The sequence below is a fragment of the Anomalospiza imberbis genome, chromosome 4 (assembly GCF_031753505.1).
Source record: "Anomalospiza imberbis isolate Cuckoo-Finch-1a 21T00152 chromosome 4, ASM3175350v1, whole genome shotgun sequence".
NCBI lineage: Eukaryota > Metazoa > Chordata > Aves > Passeriformes > Viduidae > Anomalospiza > Anomalospiza imberbis.
In genome coordinates this window covers 19,030,284-19,045,504 of record NC_089684.1, presented here as the reverse complement: position 1 = coordinate 19,045,504, position 15,221 = coordinate 19,030,284, and the positions used below count along the sequence as shown (strand labels likewise).

The 15,221-nt window shown below is 40.2% G+C and overlaps 2 protein-coding genes across 5 annotated transcripts in view; one reads left to right on the top strand and one right to left on the bottom strand.

The window, feature by feature from the left end:
• Positions 1–15,221, bottom strand: part of SH2D4A (SH2 domain containing 4A) — a 50,082-nt gene that overhangs the window by 7,793 nt on the left and 27,068 nt on the right. Inside the window, exon 9 of the transcript XR_010998121.1 lies at positions 457–588. The gene's annotated coding sequence lies outside the window, so the exon portion shown is untranslated. The remainder of the gene's footprint in view (positions 1–456; positions 589–15,221) is intronic.
• The window catches only part of CSGALNACT1 (chondroitin sulfate N-acetylgalactosaminyltransferase 1), a 44,149-nt gene that overhangs the window by 15,908 nt on the left and 13,020 nt on the right, over positions 1–15,221 (top strand). For 3 of the 4 annotated variants that reach the window (XM_068187385.1, XM_068187387.1, XM_068187386.1), the window contains 2 exons: positions 10,775–11,031; positions 12,643–13,565. In XM_068187385.1, the coding sequence (XP_068043486.1) occupies positions 12,932–13,565 (634 nt within the window). In that variant the 5' untranslated portion in view covers positions 10,775–11,031; positions 12,643–12,931. Of the gene's footprint in view, positions 1–8,172; positions 8,277–10,774; positions 11,032–12,642; positions 13,566–15,221 lie in introns of those variants that run through there. The other variant, XM_068187388.1, reaches the window with a different exon arrangement.

The window sequence follows — 15,221 nt, the reverse complement described above, 5'->3', positions numbered from 1 at the left end:
AATGGACATAGAAGGCCCATTCTATAACTGAAGCCTGGGGGTTTTGTGTGTAGCTGCACTTCTTAAACTGCAGTTTTCTGCTCATAATGGAGAATGTGCTTGGAGGGAGTGAACTTCATGGGGCATCTCTTCTGGAAGTCAAGGAGTGTGTAGAGCCTCCACCCAGAAAATGATGCATACATCAATATAGTCATCCTGAGGGTGTGCCCTTCTTAAAAGAAGGAGGTGCAAAATGATGCTGTGAAATCACAGCAGGGGTATTTACCTCACATTTGCTCTTCAAATTCCTCCTAGTGCTCCTGTGTGACACTCATGTGAAATTCCAGCTCTGCCAACAAATGAGGAACCTCACTGTGTAGCTGCAACATGTGCACAGTATTTAGTTTTAGACTCCTGATTTTAAAGGCTAGATGAGATTACAGAATTCTAATTTCAAGGTATTTACCATTTTCTTACCCTTTTTCCTCTGGGCTGGAGTCACAGTTTGTACAATATTTAAGGTTTCCGGGCTGATTGCCAACACTAGTGCGTCATTTCAGTAGACCAGCCAAGTTGGTTCTGCCAGGGTCTCTGAAGTGGCCTGCACATCTGTAAGGGAGAAAGAAGAAACTATGGGTCACCATCTGGTATTTGAAGCCTTGCTGTCATACAAATTCACTGAGGGCCCAACTGGATCTGACTTCTACTGTGCAAAGTGTTGAACAGTAAGGAACACAATTGTTCTGGGAAGATTTGCTGTGGAAAGATAGAAAATGGGTAGGCAAAACACCTAGAGAGTGTGCAAGGAGTGACAGGAAATTGTGTAGCTTTCATCTGGAGTACTGGGAGACTGGACATTCTGAAGGGAATGCAACAAGACCTCACGTAGAGCAGTTGGCGCTACCATCACTGATAATGATGGCAATATTTTCCTCTGGAAGGTGGGATTAAATTGCTTTATTTCTTTAACCATCTGTTTGAAATAGCTTCTTACTATCTTTTTTCTTTCATCCACAAATTACTTTTATATCAATATGCCACATTTTGCTGTTCTAAGAGCTTCTCAAAGGCTTGCTATTTTTAGGCTTGTAATAATGGATGTGTGCATGAGTCCTCAGCTGGCAAGCAACTTGTTAACTCAGACTGGTGCCTGGTTCTTGCATCTTTTTATATTTTGAGTCAACTGTATCTTTTGAGGTAGAATATCTGAAATAAAGCAGAAGTAGGTGTATAAAACCAAAGGGGAAGCCAAGAACATCTGATTTTCATTATATTCTTTCCCTTTTGTGCTGAGTGCATCTTGGGTATGTTCGACTTGCCGGAGATACACTGAACTATTGCACTGTACAGGTTGGCTGACGTCTTGTAATCCTGTAAAAGTAACTGAAGTTAGAAATAAACTGAATGAACAGTAGGACAGTGGATTAGTCTTACAGGGGGCAAGTCAGTTGTAAAAGTTATCAGGAGGGTTTCCACTCCCTAGCGTGTTACCTTAGTTGAGTTGTGGTTTTCTGCAGTAATGAACACACTGTAATTATGTAAAATAAGTTAATTGGCATTGTGTGATGATGGCTCTTCAGGTGATTAAGTTAGCCAGGTAAATTCCCTGGGCTCCCATCAGGAATGTGGGTAGATGGAGTCCAGAAGACAATTCAGGAGGTAAGTGCAGGAGCCTGACCTTAGGTAATGTAATAAATTAGATCTCTCAGCAGCATGTTTCTTACAGCAAACAAGGGAGAGTTCTGCCTGTGATTGTCTGTAAGATAATCATGTTCTTTGAACTTTCCAGTTATTTGCATATAATACACTTTTCTTTGTCATTTTTGACTGCAACTTAATAGAATCAGGTGAAGTACTGATCAAGAAGAGTAGCTACTGAAATTGGTTGTCCTCTTTCAGAAGTAGCTAAAAGCAGTACCTAAACATGTAGTAGCATGCAACTTCTCTGACAAGGAGATGGGAAAATACCAATTTTGAAGAAATGGAAGTCAAAATCAGGGTAAAAATCCAGAGGAGTAATGAAGGAAAGTAACATTTCCCAAACAGAAGAAATGTTTCTTGTGCATATCTGCAAAAATATAAATTTATGCTTAGGGAATAAATTGATCAGCAAAATCACAAATTTATGCTCAGGGAATAGATTGATCATCAAAATCACAAACATTAAAAATATTTATTTGCTATACAAGATCTTTTTTCACCTTCCAAAGCACTTGGTATCCTCTAAGAGATGCAATGTAAACCATTACACAGATGGCTGATGTCATCTGCTTTATCAGGCAGTTTTTCTTATCTATATTTTCCTTTAAGAACATAGAGATTTCCTACAGCTTCTTCAGTTTCAATGAGTTTTTGTCATGCTTTCAATGCAGTTTGTTGTCAAGGGTAATTGCCACAGGAGAGAATTAAACCACCAAAATCCCCTGTCCGTGCACTAACATAGTGCTTAAAAATTCTCCCTCTATGTGAATTTTGTTTAAACCAGGTATGACTTGTTTTTTATCACATGGTCCACATCCACATGCTGACACCATTTGCTCATATTTCATTCTTTCCTGTAGGAACTTTCAGCTGCTCTTTAACAACTAACATGTTCCACCAACAGTTACTTTCCTTCCTCTTTTAGACAAAAGGCTGTTAAATTCTCTTGACATTTGTCCTTAAGATTCCAGTCCTGGAAAATGCTGCCTGTTATTTTGACTGCAGCTGGAAAAAGGAGATGCTTTTACATCCATAGGAGAATGATTTTTCTTTTAGGGACTAATGAACTATTTGTAGTGAGACATTTCACTGCTGTTTCTAATAGCCCTTGTTGAACCCTTGTTCTGTGATAATAGAATAACACAGGGAAAGAAAGTTGTGGAGACGTAGGGAGTTAAACTGAGTTAAGCTGTCACAAGTTTGTGCTGAAAATGGTGCAGAGATGATGCAGAGAACTGTGGAATATTAAAAGGAGGGAAAGGGAGAAAACTCTAAAGGCACAGCAGCAATTTATTCTTTTTGTTTCATTAGCTTACATAGCTGTGCCAGCACACATCCTAGCCAATCTCAGTTAAAATAAAAATAATGCTGTCATTTGCAGACAGGTTTCCATGTGGAGAGAAACAAAGACTCAGTAGCATGAAGCTTCATCTCATAAGGAAATTTCTTCAAGTATTCTGGTAGGCTATGAGATTACACTTTTTTCCCTATTCCTGTATTCTGAAAAACGTTGCACTTAAGGAACAAGGATAAGCAGAAAACCGTTTTCTTTAAAAAAAATTGTTTGCATCAACTTTGATACAAAGTGACATCAAACCAAGTCAGAAACTTTTGTGGTACAATGAGGAAAAATGTTACAGAGCAAGATCATATTGTGTGCATTATTTCATAACTTCACATGAAATGGTTTTGCTTTTGATTGAAGCCTGAAGTTCTTTCAAGGGATAGGCTCTTTGGAACTTTTCAGGAAATGCTGAGCTGACTGCAGGGTGTACTTCACCTGTTTAACAAAAGGGGAAAAAAAGATAGCTCTTGCTGGAAAGGGAATCTGGCTTTACTTATGTCATCAACCTGCTCTGTGTTAGAGAACCAGGATGCCTCTTGTGTGATCTGTTAACATTTAATGTGTTCCTAACTGAATGACTAGGTTTAAGAGCTATTGACAATATGCAATAACTGCAATTAAAATCTCCTTAATAAACTACAGTTTTAATCCCAGATACCAATGCAGTCAATGAGGGAACTGAAATTTCTTAAGAACCAATGAGAAATTATGTTTATGGCTGTAATTTGGTATATCAGAGAGCTGTAAAATAGAATATCAGACTGTTTGTTTGAATTGAGGCATCTTATGAAGAAATTGAAAGATAGATTCCATTTTCAATATGATTTGAGGATCAGAGATGAAAAAGTGACCAAAGTGACTGTGAGCAGGTATCTCATTAACACTTGAAAATGTTGCTTGGTTTACTTAACTAAAGGATATAGAAATGTGAAGACATTTTTCATAAAATTCAAAGAATATTTTTTCTTATGGCCATTTGACCAAAAGCAGTTTTCTGTGGACCTGCATTCTGACACCTTCAAAGATACAAAAACTGACAAAAATTTGAAGCCTTGTGATTTGTTAAGTTAAAACAAAGTAGGCATTCTCAGCCTATTGAAATATTTTATTTAAAAATAAATATATATAAGTGATAAAATATGATACAATGATAAATGTCTTCATTCTGTTGAAATCAATTGACCTGAATGAAAGTTTCTAGACAGCTGTTTTTTGCAAGATAGTTCTTTAATTTTTGGTTGTCCTCAGGTTTGGGTTTTTTAAAATTCCTTTTTGGAGGAAGAATTCATGGTCAAGTGGATAGAAGACTGTATAATATTAAATATAAAAAGCCTTCCTTTATTTTAATCTCTCCCTAGACCTTTTCTGCAGAGACTTTGCTGTGATTTGTCTTTTCAAGTTCCCATAGTAAAGAATTACCTAGTTTAATGATGAAGGTAAAGTCAGTGAGATTCATGTATTATGTGAGCACCAATTAAAAAAATGAAAAATATTTGGAAACTTTTTCTGGAAAGAGAAAAACTGTTTTACTGAAATAACTGAAAGAGCTTGGTCTTTTCAAAGAATTTCTAGGAGATGGTTTCCTGATATATCACGGAAATGCTGGGTCTTTGACCAAAACCACGTATCAAAACAGTGGTGATGAATGAAACGAGACCTTGTGGCATGTTGTTTCCGAGTAAGCAATAACCTGGAGCAGGAAGGAAATGGGGGCTGAATCAGGGCCTTGGCCTCTTCCTGTCGATCAGTACAGACATGAATGACAGGGAGGTGCAGATCAGTGGAGCTTGGGGCTTGGTACACAAGCTGTGAGAGCTGTTAATGCTGCATGTGTTGGTGTTCTGTGTGCCTGAAGCCTGGGTAGCTTCTCTAATTCTGAACCTGATCATCAGTTTGTAGTCTGAAACTTGATTTTTTACTGTAATGTAAACCACAGATGAAAAGTAATTTTGGTCAGCAAAATTAGTTCCTATCCTGCTAATTCTTGCTCAGCCTAGATAACCTACCTAATCCTTAACACTTTGACTATCAAAATGTTTTTCTGTTGTCTCCTTTGCTCTTAATTATTTTATTTAAAGCTCTATATTGATACCACGCTACCCAGAAAATTTCATTTCAAGTACAAGGAGCTCAAAATTTAGGGCTCTGCATTGCCATAAGAATATAACATTAGATTTGTGGGAGCCAGATGTCTCTTCTCAGTTCCCACATGCTGGACTCATGAGGGAGGAAACCTCTTCCTCTGCCAGCTCTGCTGGAGTTAATGAAGTTCAAGTCCACATCTAGCTTGCTACAGAGCATTCTAGCTGTACCAGGGATTTCTGGCAAGGAGAGGAAGACATAATCTCCAGGTCAGGCTGGATTGTTCAGACATCTTAAAACTCTATTGCTACATTACAGGGACCTTGATGGGATAGATGCCTCCAGTCGCTGTTAGTGTACTTTATCACCTCACAGCTTTTCTCAAATCAGGGGGCTTTCACTGCACTGTGCACTTGTAGCTGAAGGGCTGGACTGGCAGCTAAACATATGAAAGGTTTTATAGCCTTGACTAAAGAAGTCCTAGTTAAATACTGGAAGTGACACAAACTGCTTTCCACCCTGCAGCTCAGCCTAGCAAGGCTTTCCTGTTTCTGAACACAACTTAGCCACGCACGGATAAATGATGCTCTTGCTTACTAGGATAGGTGCTAAACCTTCCCTGATTCATGACCTACATCACAGGTGTGCATACACTGGGCTTCAGATGTCATTGAAAGTCTGGCTGTGGTACTGTGGGATGTACATCTGGCAGAATCCTTGGGGTTCCTCACATGAAGTGACATTAATATGAACTTTGTACAAGAAAATGTTTTAAGTAACAGTCATGAAGACATGGGTCTAAACCAACAAGCATTCACAGAGTGTCCCCGCATAGGTGTAGATCTCTTCAATTTTACAGGCCTTGCTGCTGCTGACCTGAGCTACTTTCCTAAAGCTGTGGACATCATCATTCTTAGAAGGAATGACTGTTCATTCCTGTGGTGGCAGTCAGTTTTCTTTTGCTTGTGTAAATCACTGAGGGTGCATGTGTAAACATTTCAAAGTGAAATAACAGCATTTTTCCCAAGTCCAGAATTAAATGGATAGGCAAAATGTATCCCATTATTTGTTTTAATCAGGAAATACTAAAGGATTTTGTGTTTTATCCTTATTACTCTGACTGAGATATTTCAGAAGCTGGTATAGATTGGTGTTAGCTGATTGGTGTAGATGAGATTATTAAAAGCGTAGTCTATCTGGAAGCTCTCTACATGCAGAGAAATTGTTGAATTAGATCTTAAAATGAAGTAAATTAGAGTAGCATTATTCAGCTGTTCCCTAGCTGTAGCTTGTCCTTGTTTTGTTAGCTAATTTCCTACAAAAATAAACTGTTCCTATCATGCTGCTATATTAGATGTTGAACAGGGCTCTTGCAGCATCATGTGATTGGAGAAAAATGCTCCTCTTTTAGGCATCTGCAAAACAGAGATGGTACTCACCTAAATGAAACTAAAGTGACGGTCATGTGCAGAAGATGCTGATCTTCCAGCCAAGTTGGACATCTCAGCTGTCCAGCCCTGCCATCAATTTTTAGTTCTGGAAACTATGATGGTTTGCTAATTTGCTCTTAAAACACCAGGCTGAATTCCAGCTCAACTCAAAAGCATACTTCTTGTCTCCATTTTAGGAAAGTTCAAAACTTTTTTGGAGTAACTGAATTCCTAAAACTTCAGGCCAGAGCCTTATAATGAGAAAAGAACCTTTAGAGAAAAACCTTGTCTTTTTTTTTTTTTTTTTTTTTTGGCCAGTAGCATGGAGATGGTCTCTTTGTGAGTCACTGCATCTCTGCAGCAGCACTGCATGCTTGTTATCTCTTCACTGCATTTTCTCTTTGGAGCCTGACAAGGCATGGATCTGTCATGTTGTTACTGGAGGAGATACAGAGTGTTGGAAACTTGCAGGAAAGTCCTGTGAAGGCTTTTGGAAGTGCCCTTTAGTACCCCCAGCTAATAGTTGCACGGAGGATGTGCAGGTTACACATCCATAGATCAGTGTGTTTAGCAGAGAAGGGTGGTGTGTTTTGGTTGTAAAGTGGAAATCTGAATACCTCATACAAAAAATAGCATTCCTAATACAGACCCTTGCAATGGATGGTTATTGATCTCTTGAAAACTGCCACGTCTTACACAGATAACATTGTTCTGGGGCAGAGAAAGAAGTTTTAGGAGTGTTGTTGCAGTTACTTGAAGTAATGGGGGTTTTATCAGAAAAAAAAAACAATGTTATTGGTGTGTGGAGATAATTTTAGGAGTCACACTGGTTCTTTTCAGATGTAGTTAGAAATTAATTACTGTTTAACCTCTCTGTTTTTTTTTACTTTTAAACTAGTTTCATTAACAGTGGAGAAAGGAAAGCAATGGTGTTTTCACTCTTTTGTGTGCATACACCTTGATAAACCCACACACAGAATAGGTATGCACTGGGAGGACCAAGGGACCTCAATACTCCTTTTGAGTGCTTTATTTAAAACAGAAATAATGATACTGTAGAAGAAATAATTCTTACTGTATGTCTACTGTAACACTAATAATGGCTTCTGTAAAAGTTGAAACAACTCTGGCATGTTGACTGCATATGACAGCAGAAGGCTTAGGGAGTAATCTTGATTTCTGTTCTGGACTGTCTTTGGGAAAGTTCCCTTCATAAGCAGTGAGACCACATGTAAGTGGATGGTCTAACACAAGTACACATGGACCTCAGAATTCAGCTAAAGTGGCACGGCAGGTAAAGCTACTGCTTCACCCTTATAAGAGGAGCCCAATCAAATTAGCAGAAATGGGGTCCAGATACTATCAAAGGCAAAAACTAGGACTTCTGCATTGGTTTTGTAGCTTCCAGAGTGAGAAGTCTATAGCAGTATCTTCAATGTAAGCTGCTTCTTGAATGAAGCAGCTACTTCTCAGTTTCTTTTCAAGACAAAATATAGTATTTCCAGGACTGTTAAAGTTTTGAGAGTTTCTTCTTTTCAAGTCAGCTTCTAACAATTGCTGTAACCTATGTGCAAGATGATCAGATTGTAGTTGTTATTTACAGAGAGGAATAGTGTAATTGTCCTTCTGTGGGCAGGGTTAGATGTTGAGAATTTCTGAGAGAACATGTGACAATGTAAGCAAGATTTTCTGTTGAAGATGACTCTGGAATCAAAGATTAGGAAATGAAGAGTTTTACAGTAAATTGTCTACTGTCTTCAACTATTAGCATTTAGCATTTTCATTCTAGATACTATTTCTTACTAATCCTTTATTTTGATTGAAGACTGGAAACCAGATGTTAAGACTTTGAGTGGTTTGTTTGGGACGTGTGAATGTCAACCCAAGAGGGAAGAGTGGAATTTTTGACAGGGGACAATACAAGAAGGCTAAGAAGGTACACCCAGCCAGTTTATCAGACAAACTTTTTTCTTTATTCAGCCTTTTGCTTAATTCAGCCCTGGACAGATGAACTGGGCTGAGAAGTAGTTGAGAAATCATCATCTGGCCATAAGGAGAAATAGAATTAATTTTTGCATAAAGAATGTAAATTGCTATGTGAGACTAAATTTTAATCCCTGTGACATGTCCTATTCTGCTGAGGGTCTTGGATTTCTGTTGAGAAGCCAAAGGAAAAATCTTGTTCCTAACATTTAAAGTAGATTAATTTGTCTGCAGTGCTATGCACAGTCCTTGTAATTAAGAAGTTCAAGGCAAATTACAAGTGGCTGCAGAATGTCTTTCTCTATTTTCGTAAAGCACTTAAAGTCTGGGTGGAACATCTGTTTCCTCCTCCCCACAGCTCGTTTCAGAGATTATTATGATTCTAGTGAAATCTCACAGTGACATGTGCTGCTATTCAATGCAGATGTTTCAAACACCTACACAAAACCTAATTGCAGCTTCTGCCACTTACTGCCTCTACTGAAAAAAAAAAAAGAAAATAAAAGGAATTTCAAAGTTTTGTGAGCTAAAATGGGAGTTGCCAGTCTGAGTTACACTTACAAGAAGAAGCTGTGGCAGAAAGTACTTAAAAACATGGATTGCTCATGTCACAGGTGCTGAGAGATCACTGCATCTGCATATATGACTAAGCTTTTGCCATTCATTGCTGTCCTCAACATGAGGAGTGCAGAAATTGTGAAGCTCAGAAGGGCGAGATATATACAGAGATACTTTGGTTTGAGCATTGGTTTGAGTTTGAGTACTTTCTCCTGCACAGATTCTCAGTGTGGTTTTTGAGAGTCAGAAATTCAGACTTGAAATGCATTGTCATTTCTGTGCAGAGATGAATTTCCTGTATCTCTACAGTCCAATAAAAATTCAGATGTTGGTGAGAAATAGTGATGTGTGCATACCATCTGAAATTTCAAACCAACCAACTTTCCATTTTTTGCCACTCCCTGTGATTGGGTCCAACACCCTCCACGGTGCAGAAATGTTTACAGAGTGCTTAGAGTGATGACAGAATCTGTTTCTGTGTTTAGAACACTTTTTGGGCCCAGGCTCCTTGAAAGCAAGTGAAAAGCACCTCTGTGAGCAGGGCTGACCTCTGGCTGGGCTAACAGGTTGAACTGAGGTTGAAGATGTTTTTGCAAGTGAAGGCTTTTTTAAGAATTAATGTCCTTTTCCTCAGCCACCAGACTAATCACTGCATATTTGTTACAGCTTCTCCATGCAAAGAGACTAATATTACTTGATGCAGCTGGCTGCTGTGAAATACAGAGGCGTTTTTGTCAGTTCTTAGGAAAAAACCTGACATTTCAGTTTGTCTTTTCTTCATCTCAGTTGGTGTGAAACTGTGTTGGTCTGGTGAAATCAACAGAATGGTTGTTAGGAGGAGTTAGCATCCCTGGCTTTCTGGTACTTGCCTATGCAGCTGACATGCCTTAGCTGTGACCACCTTTGGTGTTGATTTAAGCAATCCGCTTTTTTTGGCACTGGCCTGGATTGGGACTGCTTTCACAAGCATGCCTATGAGATAGTAGTACAGTAACAGCTGTATATTTAAATGTCAGTCAATGCAAGGCAATGCCACTGAAGCTACCAGTACAATTTAATAAGACAGATCCAGAGTGCAAGCAATGAAAGCTTCTTGTCAGGGTGCTTCCAGTCATGATGGTAAAATCCCTGTGAAGAAGGTAAAGTCCTCATGGTCTCAATTCCTTACTATGAAAATGGTGTTTCAAAGGACAAAGTAGGTCTGCTAATTTACTGTTCTGAAATGTTTATAAAGATGCATCTTTGATGGCAGAGATTTTCAAACCAAAAAAATATATAGAAAAGAGATAGTACCCTGAAAAGAGAGATACTATATTTTAGTGAAGATAGCTGTCTATATACATATATATTCTAAGGTCAACATTTGAAGAGCTCTTTGACCAAAACTCAAATCTGTTGCTGCTTATAGAAATTAAATAGTGTGTTTATTTAAGCCATTGAGATGTAATTTCAGTTTATACCATGTTAGTACAACTAATCCTTTCACTGATGTTCAGCTTCTGCCAATTCAGTCAATGGACTAATTGTGTGAAGGGAAGCATACAAGCACAGCAGTGTTTTATGTACTACATCTCACCACTTCCTGACCCTGTCTCCCTGCACACTACCCTCTTACAGTCTTCTAGCCAGATCTGTTGTACAGTTAGAAATGCCCAGATTAATTTTCCCTGCTTTGACAAGCTCCTTTACATTGCAGGAGGCCAGCATTTTTAGTGCATCCATAGGAAGCGTCTCCACTACAGCCTTTCACCACACAAGAGACAGACTGAAGATGTAGGCAGCTGACAAATGTGAAAGCAATGAAGAGGTGTTCTGAGGCTGACAGTACTTTTCATAGTACACGCATTTTCTGGGAAAGACATGAGAAGGGAGATAAACAGGCAATGATTTTGGCAAGCTGAGAAGAAGCTGTAGCAGACTAAGATGTTCCAAAGAGAAAATCACATCAAAAAGGTAAGGGCGCCAACTTCATCCTGTCCTTTTCTCCTGCTGCTTGAATATGTTCTTGAAAATCAGCAATTCTTCCTCTGAAAATGCTGGCATTTTCAGCATTTTCAGCATGGAGAATCCTATAAATGCTATAAAAGTAATTTAGCCTTACTTTGAAAAAAATACAGTACTATTTTTATGGCTCGTTCTAGCCCCCTCAATTCCTGCTTGAAGTTGGGTTTTTTCCCAGAAGCTCTGCAAACTGATAAAATAATACCAGTCCAAACATCAGAAATATCTCTGTGTAACTGCTGCATATGGAGTAACAGTCAATCAAGATGGGGGAGGGGGCAGGAGGGGGGAAGCCACAGAGCAATTTATAAAAAGTCCTACATAAGACTTTGATTCAAGACTAGAAATAACTGAAAATAACTCTGAAATTCTTAGTCAAACTGCTTTTGCTTAAGGGTGTGCCAGCAAGGATGTATGCCTGAAAGGACTGTGACACTCTCTGTCAAGAGTGTAATGATGTCGTGCATGCATCCAAGGGGAGAGCATCAAGGGGTTAATTTGATTGTGTTTATGTCTAACAATCTGTAATCTAGGATGTTCCTCAGCCTTGATACCTAAGTGTACAGTCAGCTGAGTAAATGATGAAGTTCCTTGCACCAGCACGGGTTTGGGCCAAACCCAAGGGATTTTGAAAATCCCTCTGGTAATGTTCTCAGCACAATTGTTTTATGTAGCTTATAGCTAGATCAATATTCAACTTCAATAACCTAATTTTTTCCCTTTTCTATACATACTTGAAGAAGTTTTATTAAAAATCATAATGTTCCCAGTTCTACCTTCTCTGTGGTCTATAGTCCTAGGCAGACTCGAAAACATGGTCATACTGTACATTTTTGCACAGATTTTCATAATGTTATGAGAAACAGAAGAGGGTCTTGAAAGGTTAAAATAGTGTGCAATGATGACAGTTTCAAAATTGCAACAAAGCTTCTGCTGAGTTTGGGTAAAATCGGTCTGAGTGTTCCTAGAAAATGTCCTCTTCCTCATTATTTGGTTTTTATGGGAGCATCTGGGAGGATATGTCAAACAATGAAAGTTGTAGTAATTGGCCTTGATAACAGTTTTTAGTTTTCTGGTTAGCAGACTTCTATTCCAGGTCAGGCTTCATATGTTCGAATGAACTATATTTGTCACCTGGTGTTTTTGAAAAACTCTGCCTGGAAGCTAAAATGTACGTGGTAGCTGTGGGACTGAGTGCCTTTCAAAACCTGAGTGAACGCTCCAAGATTTGAGAACACCTGAAGGGCCATCAATGCTTGGATGAACTGAGCACTTTAGCATCCGACCACTAGACTCTTCCAAGTTATTCTGAACCATGGGAGTCGTTGAGGCCTGGACTAGTTTTCCATTGGCAATGGGCCAAGCCATGTTACTAACAATGAAAAGGATGCATACGGGATTTTCCACATAAGGACCTTGGCACCTTTAAGGTCTTAGCCCAAGCACTTCACAGCTTTGAGATCTGCTAGAGCAGCTGAGAAACAAGGTAAATTAGAACATGCTAAATGGTCTGGACTGCATGACCAAATTCTAACTTGTCTGTCTTTGTCATTTATCTTTCAGGTCCTCAGGCTCCATCAGCCACCGTCTGATCATATTGCAACAACATAGGTGTTGCCATGAGGATCAGGACGTGTCCTGTCTGCTTCACAACTTATCTTTTGGTCCTGTTGGGTATACACCAGAGAGAGCTCCATACAGAGGCAGAGGACACATTTCAAGAGAGCTGACAAACCAGTTCCTGCACATACATGCATCTGTGTAAGAGTACTCCAAGACCAGAGGCCTCTGTGGCACTGCATGGATATAAGAACTGTTGCATGTGTGGGGTTAGACACTGTTTTTTTGAGATATGATGCTCCGACGAGGATTTATTCTATTTCTTCCCCGAGTTGTAGGCCTGCTGGTGGTGGCCTGTTGTTCAATGTCTATTGTTTATATGTTGGCTTGCACACCCAAGGGTGACAACCAGCAGCTTGCCTTGCCCAGGGTGCACAGTCCAACTGTGAAGGAGGGATATGAAGCCATTCTGCAAGAGCGAGAAGAGCAACACCGCAATTACATCATCAGCTTGAAGAAACAAATTGCCCAGTTGAAGGCTGAGCTCCAGGGCAGGACCGAGCAGCTTAAGAACATGCAGAACCAGTACCCAGACCCTTTGGACATTCAGCTTGACCACAGCAAGCCAGAGAAGGCCCAGGCCAACCTGTTGGCTTTCCTCCGTTCCCAAGTAGACAAAGCAGAGGTGCACAGCGGTGTTAAGCTGTCCACAGAGTATGCGGCAGTGCCCTTTGAGAGCTTCACCCTCCAGAAGGTTTACCAGCTGGAGACAGGGCTGACACGGCACCCAGAGGAGAAGCCCGTAAGGAAGGACAAGCGAGATGAGTTGATAGAGGTGATCGAATTAGCAGTGGGGAGTTTGAACAAGCCAGATGGGGTCAGCAAAGCAAAACCCCGTGTATACACAGCCTCCGACTTTGTTGAAGGTTCGTATGCAGAGAGCAGGCTAGAAGGTCCAAGCAGTGCTGGTGAGGAGTTCTGGTGTGACTGAGTTGCTGCAGGAGATGGGAGCTGTGTCAGAGCACAGATGTCTGGGATGGTGTTAGTGCTGTGACCAAGCGATGCTGTCTCAGGCACAATTGCAAAATGGCAGCTTTCCTGGGGAACAGGACTTTGTGACAACAAAGCCTGCCAGTCTCCTGTAGTGACACCAATGTGTTCTCACAGCTCTCTAGTCATGCGCTTGCCTCAAAATTGACAGAGCAAGGAGTGACTGACCAGGCTGCAATCCCAGATCTATTTCCAGAGTTAACATTGGCAACTGCAGTTCAAATTCATGCGGCCATTCTCCTCTTTTGTGTTTGCTGTTTAGTTTATCTTTTCAAAATATGTTTCTACAGTTTTTACAGGTGCTGAACAAGCATGTATGACTGTTTGGCACCACCTGGTCACAGGCAGGACTGTGAACCTGGATTGGGACACTTCCATGTGAGAGAGGGAGGAAAAAGGAGATGTTTCCTGACACACATTGCTTAATATCAGTTAAGCTGTGAGCCTGCCTTTATGCATAATTAAGAGACTTTGACCGGGTATCAGTGCTGTGCTTGGGGAACAAGTGCAGAAAGAAGTGGGGAAGAGATGCACATTAGTGCTGGCTTTGTGGAGGTTCTTCATGCACTAATGGTCTTGTTGGCTTTCTTATACCATAGTGAAATACTCCAGAGGGAGGAAGCCTTTCACGTGACTCAGAGCTCAAGAAACTGGAGGCCTGTGTACAGCTCAGTCTGAGCTCAAGGAACCTTCCTTGCATCCTCCCCTGCAGGGCAGGTCCTTGCTTCTGTAGGTGCAAGGGAACAAATTCTAATTCTCACTCATCAGTGCAGACTGATTTGTTTGCAAATGCAGTAATCCATGTATTAGGGCTGGAAACAAAAAGATGGCAGAAAATTTCCCTGCCAAATCCCTTTGGACATCTCTGTGACCTCTCGTCACTCTCTTTTCCCTTAACTTAATTCTCCCAAGAATGGCAAAAAACAGCCAATCAAAGGACAAATCCATTTCTCTGTGTAACTTCAGTATGTGTAGGGAAGACTGAATTATCTGTTCCAGTTCTGCATTTCAAGTATAGTTTGGACTCTGAACTTGTTTTGGAAACAGTGCTCTGCAGGTGCTACTGCCTACACAATAAGTGAGTAATAAGTTGGATTTTATGTCAGCTTCTGGCAACTTAGTATAAGTCCAGCAACACAGCAACCACGAGTCCATTAACTCAGCCACTAAGCCAGCTGTTTTCATTTTCTGGAACTGCCACGGGCAGCTGGAGATTACTGGGAGTGCCCAGATTTGCACTGAAAGTAATAGCACTAACCCTTTTAAGTGTTTTCCAGCTGCTTTTGCAATAACTGCACACAAAAGCTGTGTGCCTCTCTTATGTTAAATGTGGGGCTACCACTCTCATCTTAAGGTTGATCAGGTGGAGAGATGTGCTGAAATGAAGATCAGGTAATCAGGGTCAGAGACAGGATTTAAAATCTGAACTGCTCCTGTCAGTATGTGGGATTTGTGTCCTTGTTTCTGCTCTTCTTAGACATGCCTTTGACACCAGCTTTACTCAAGTGTGTTGCTGATCCTGAGTCTAGCTA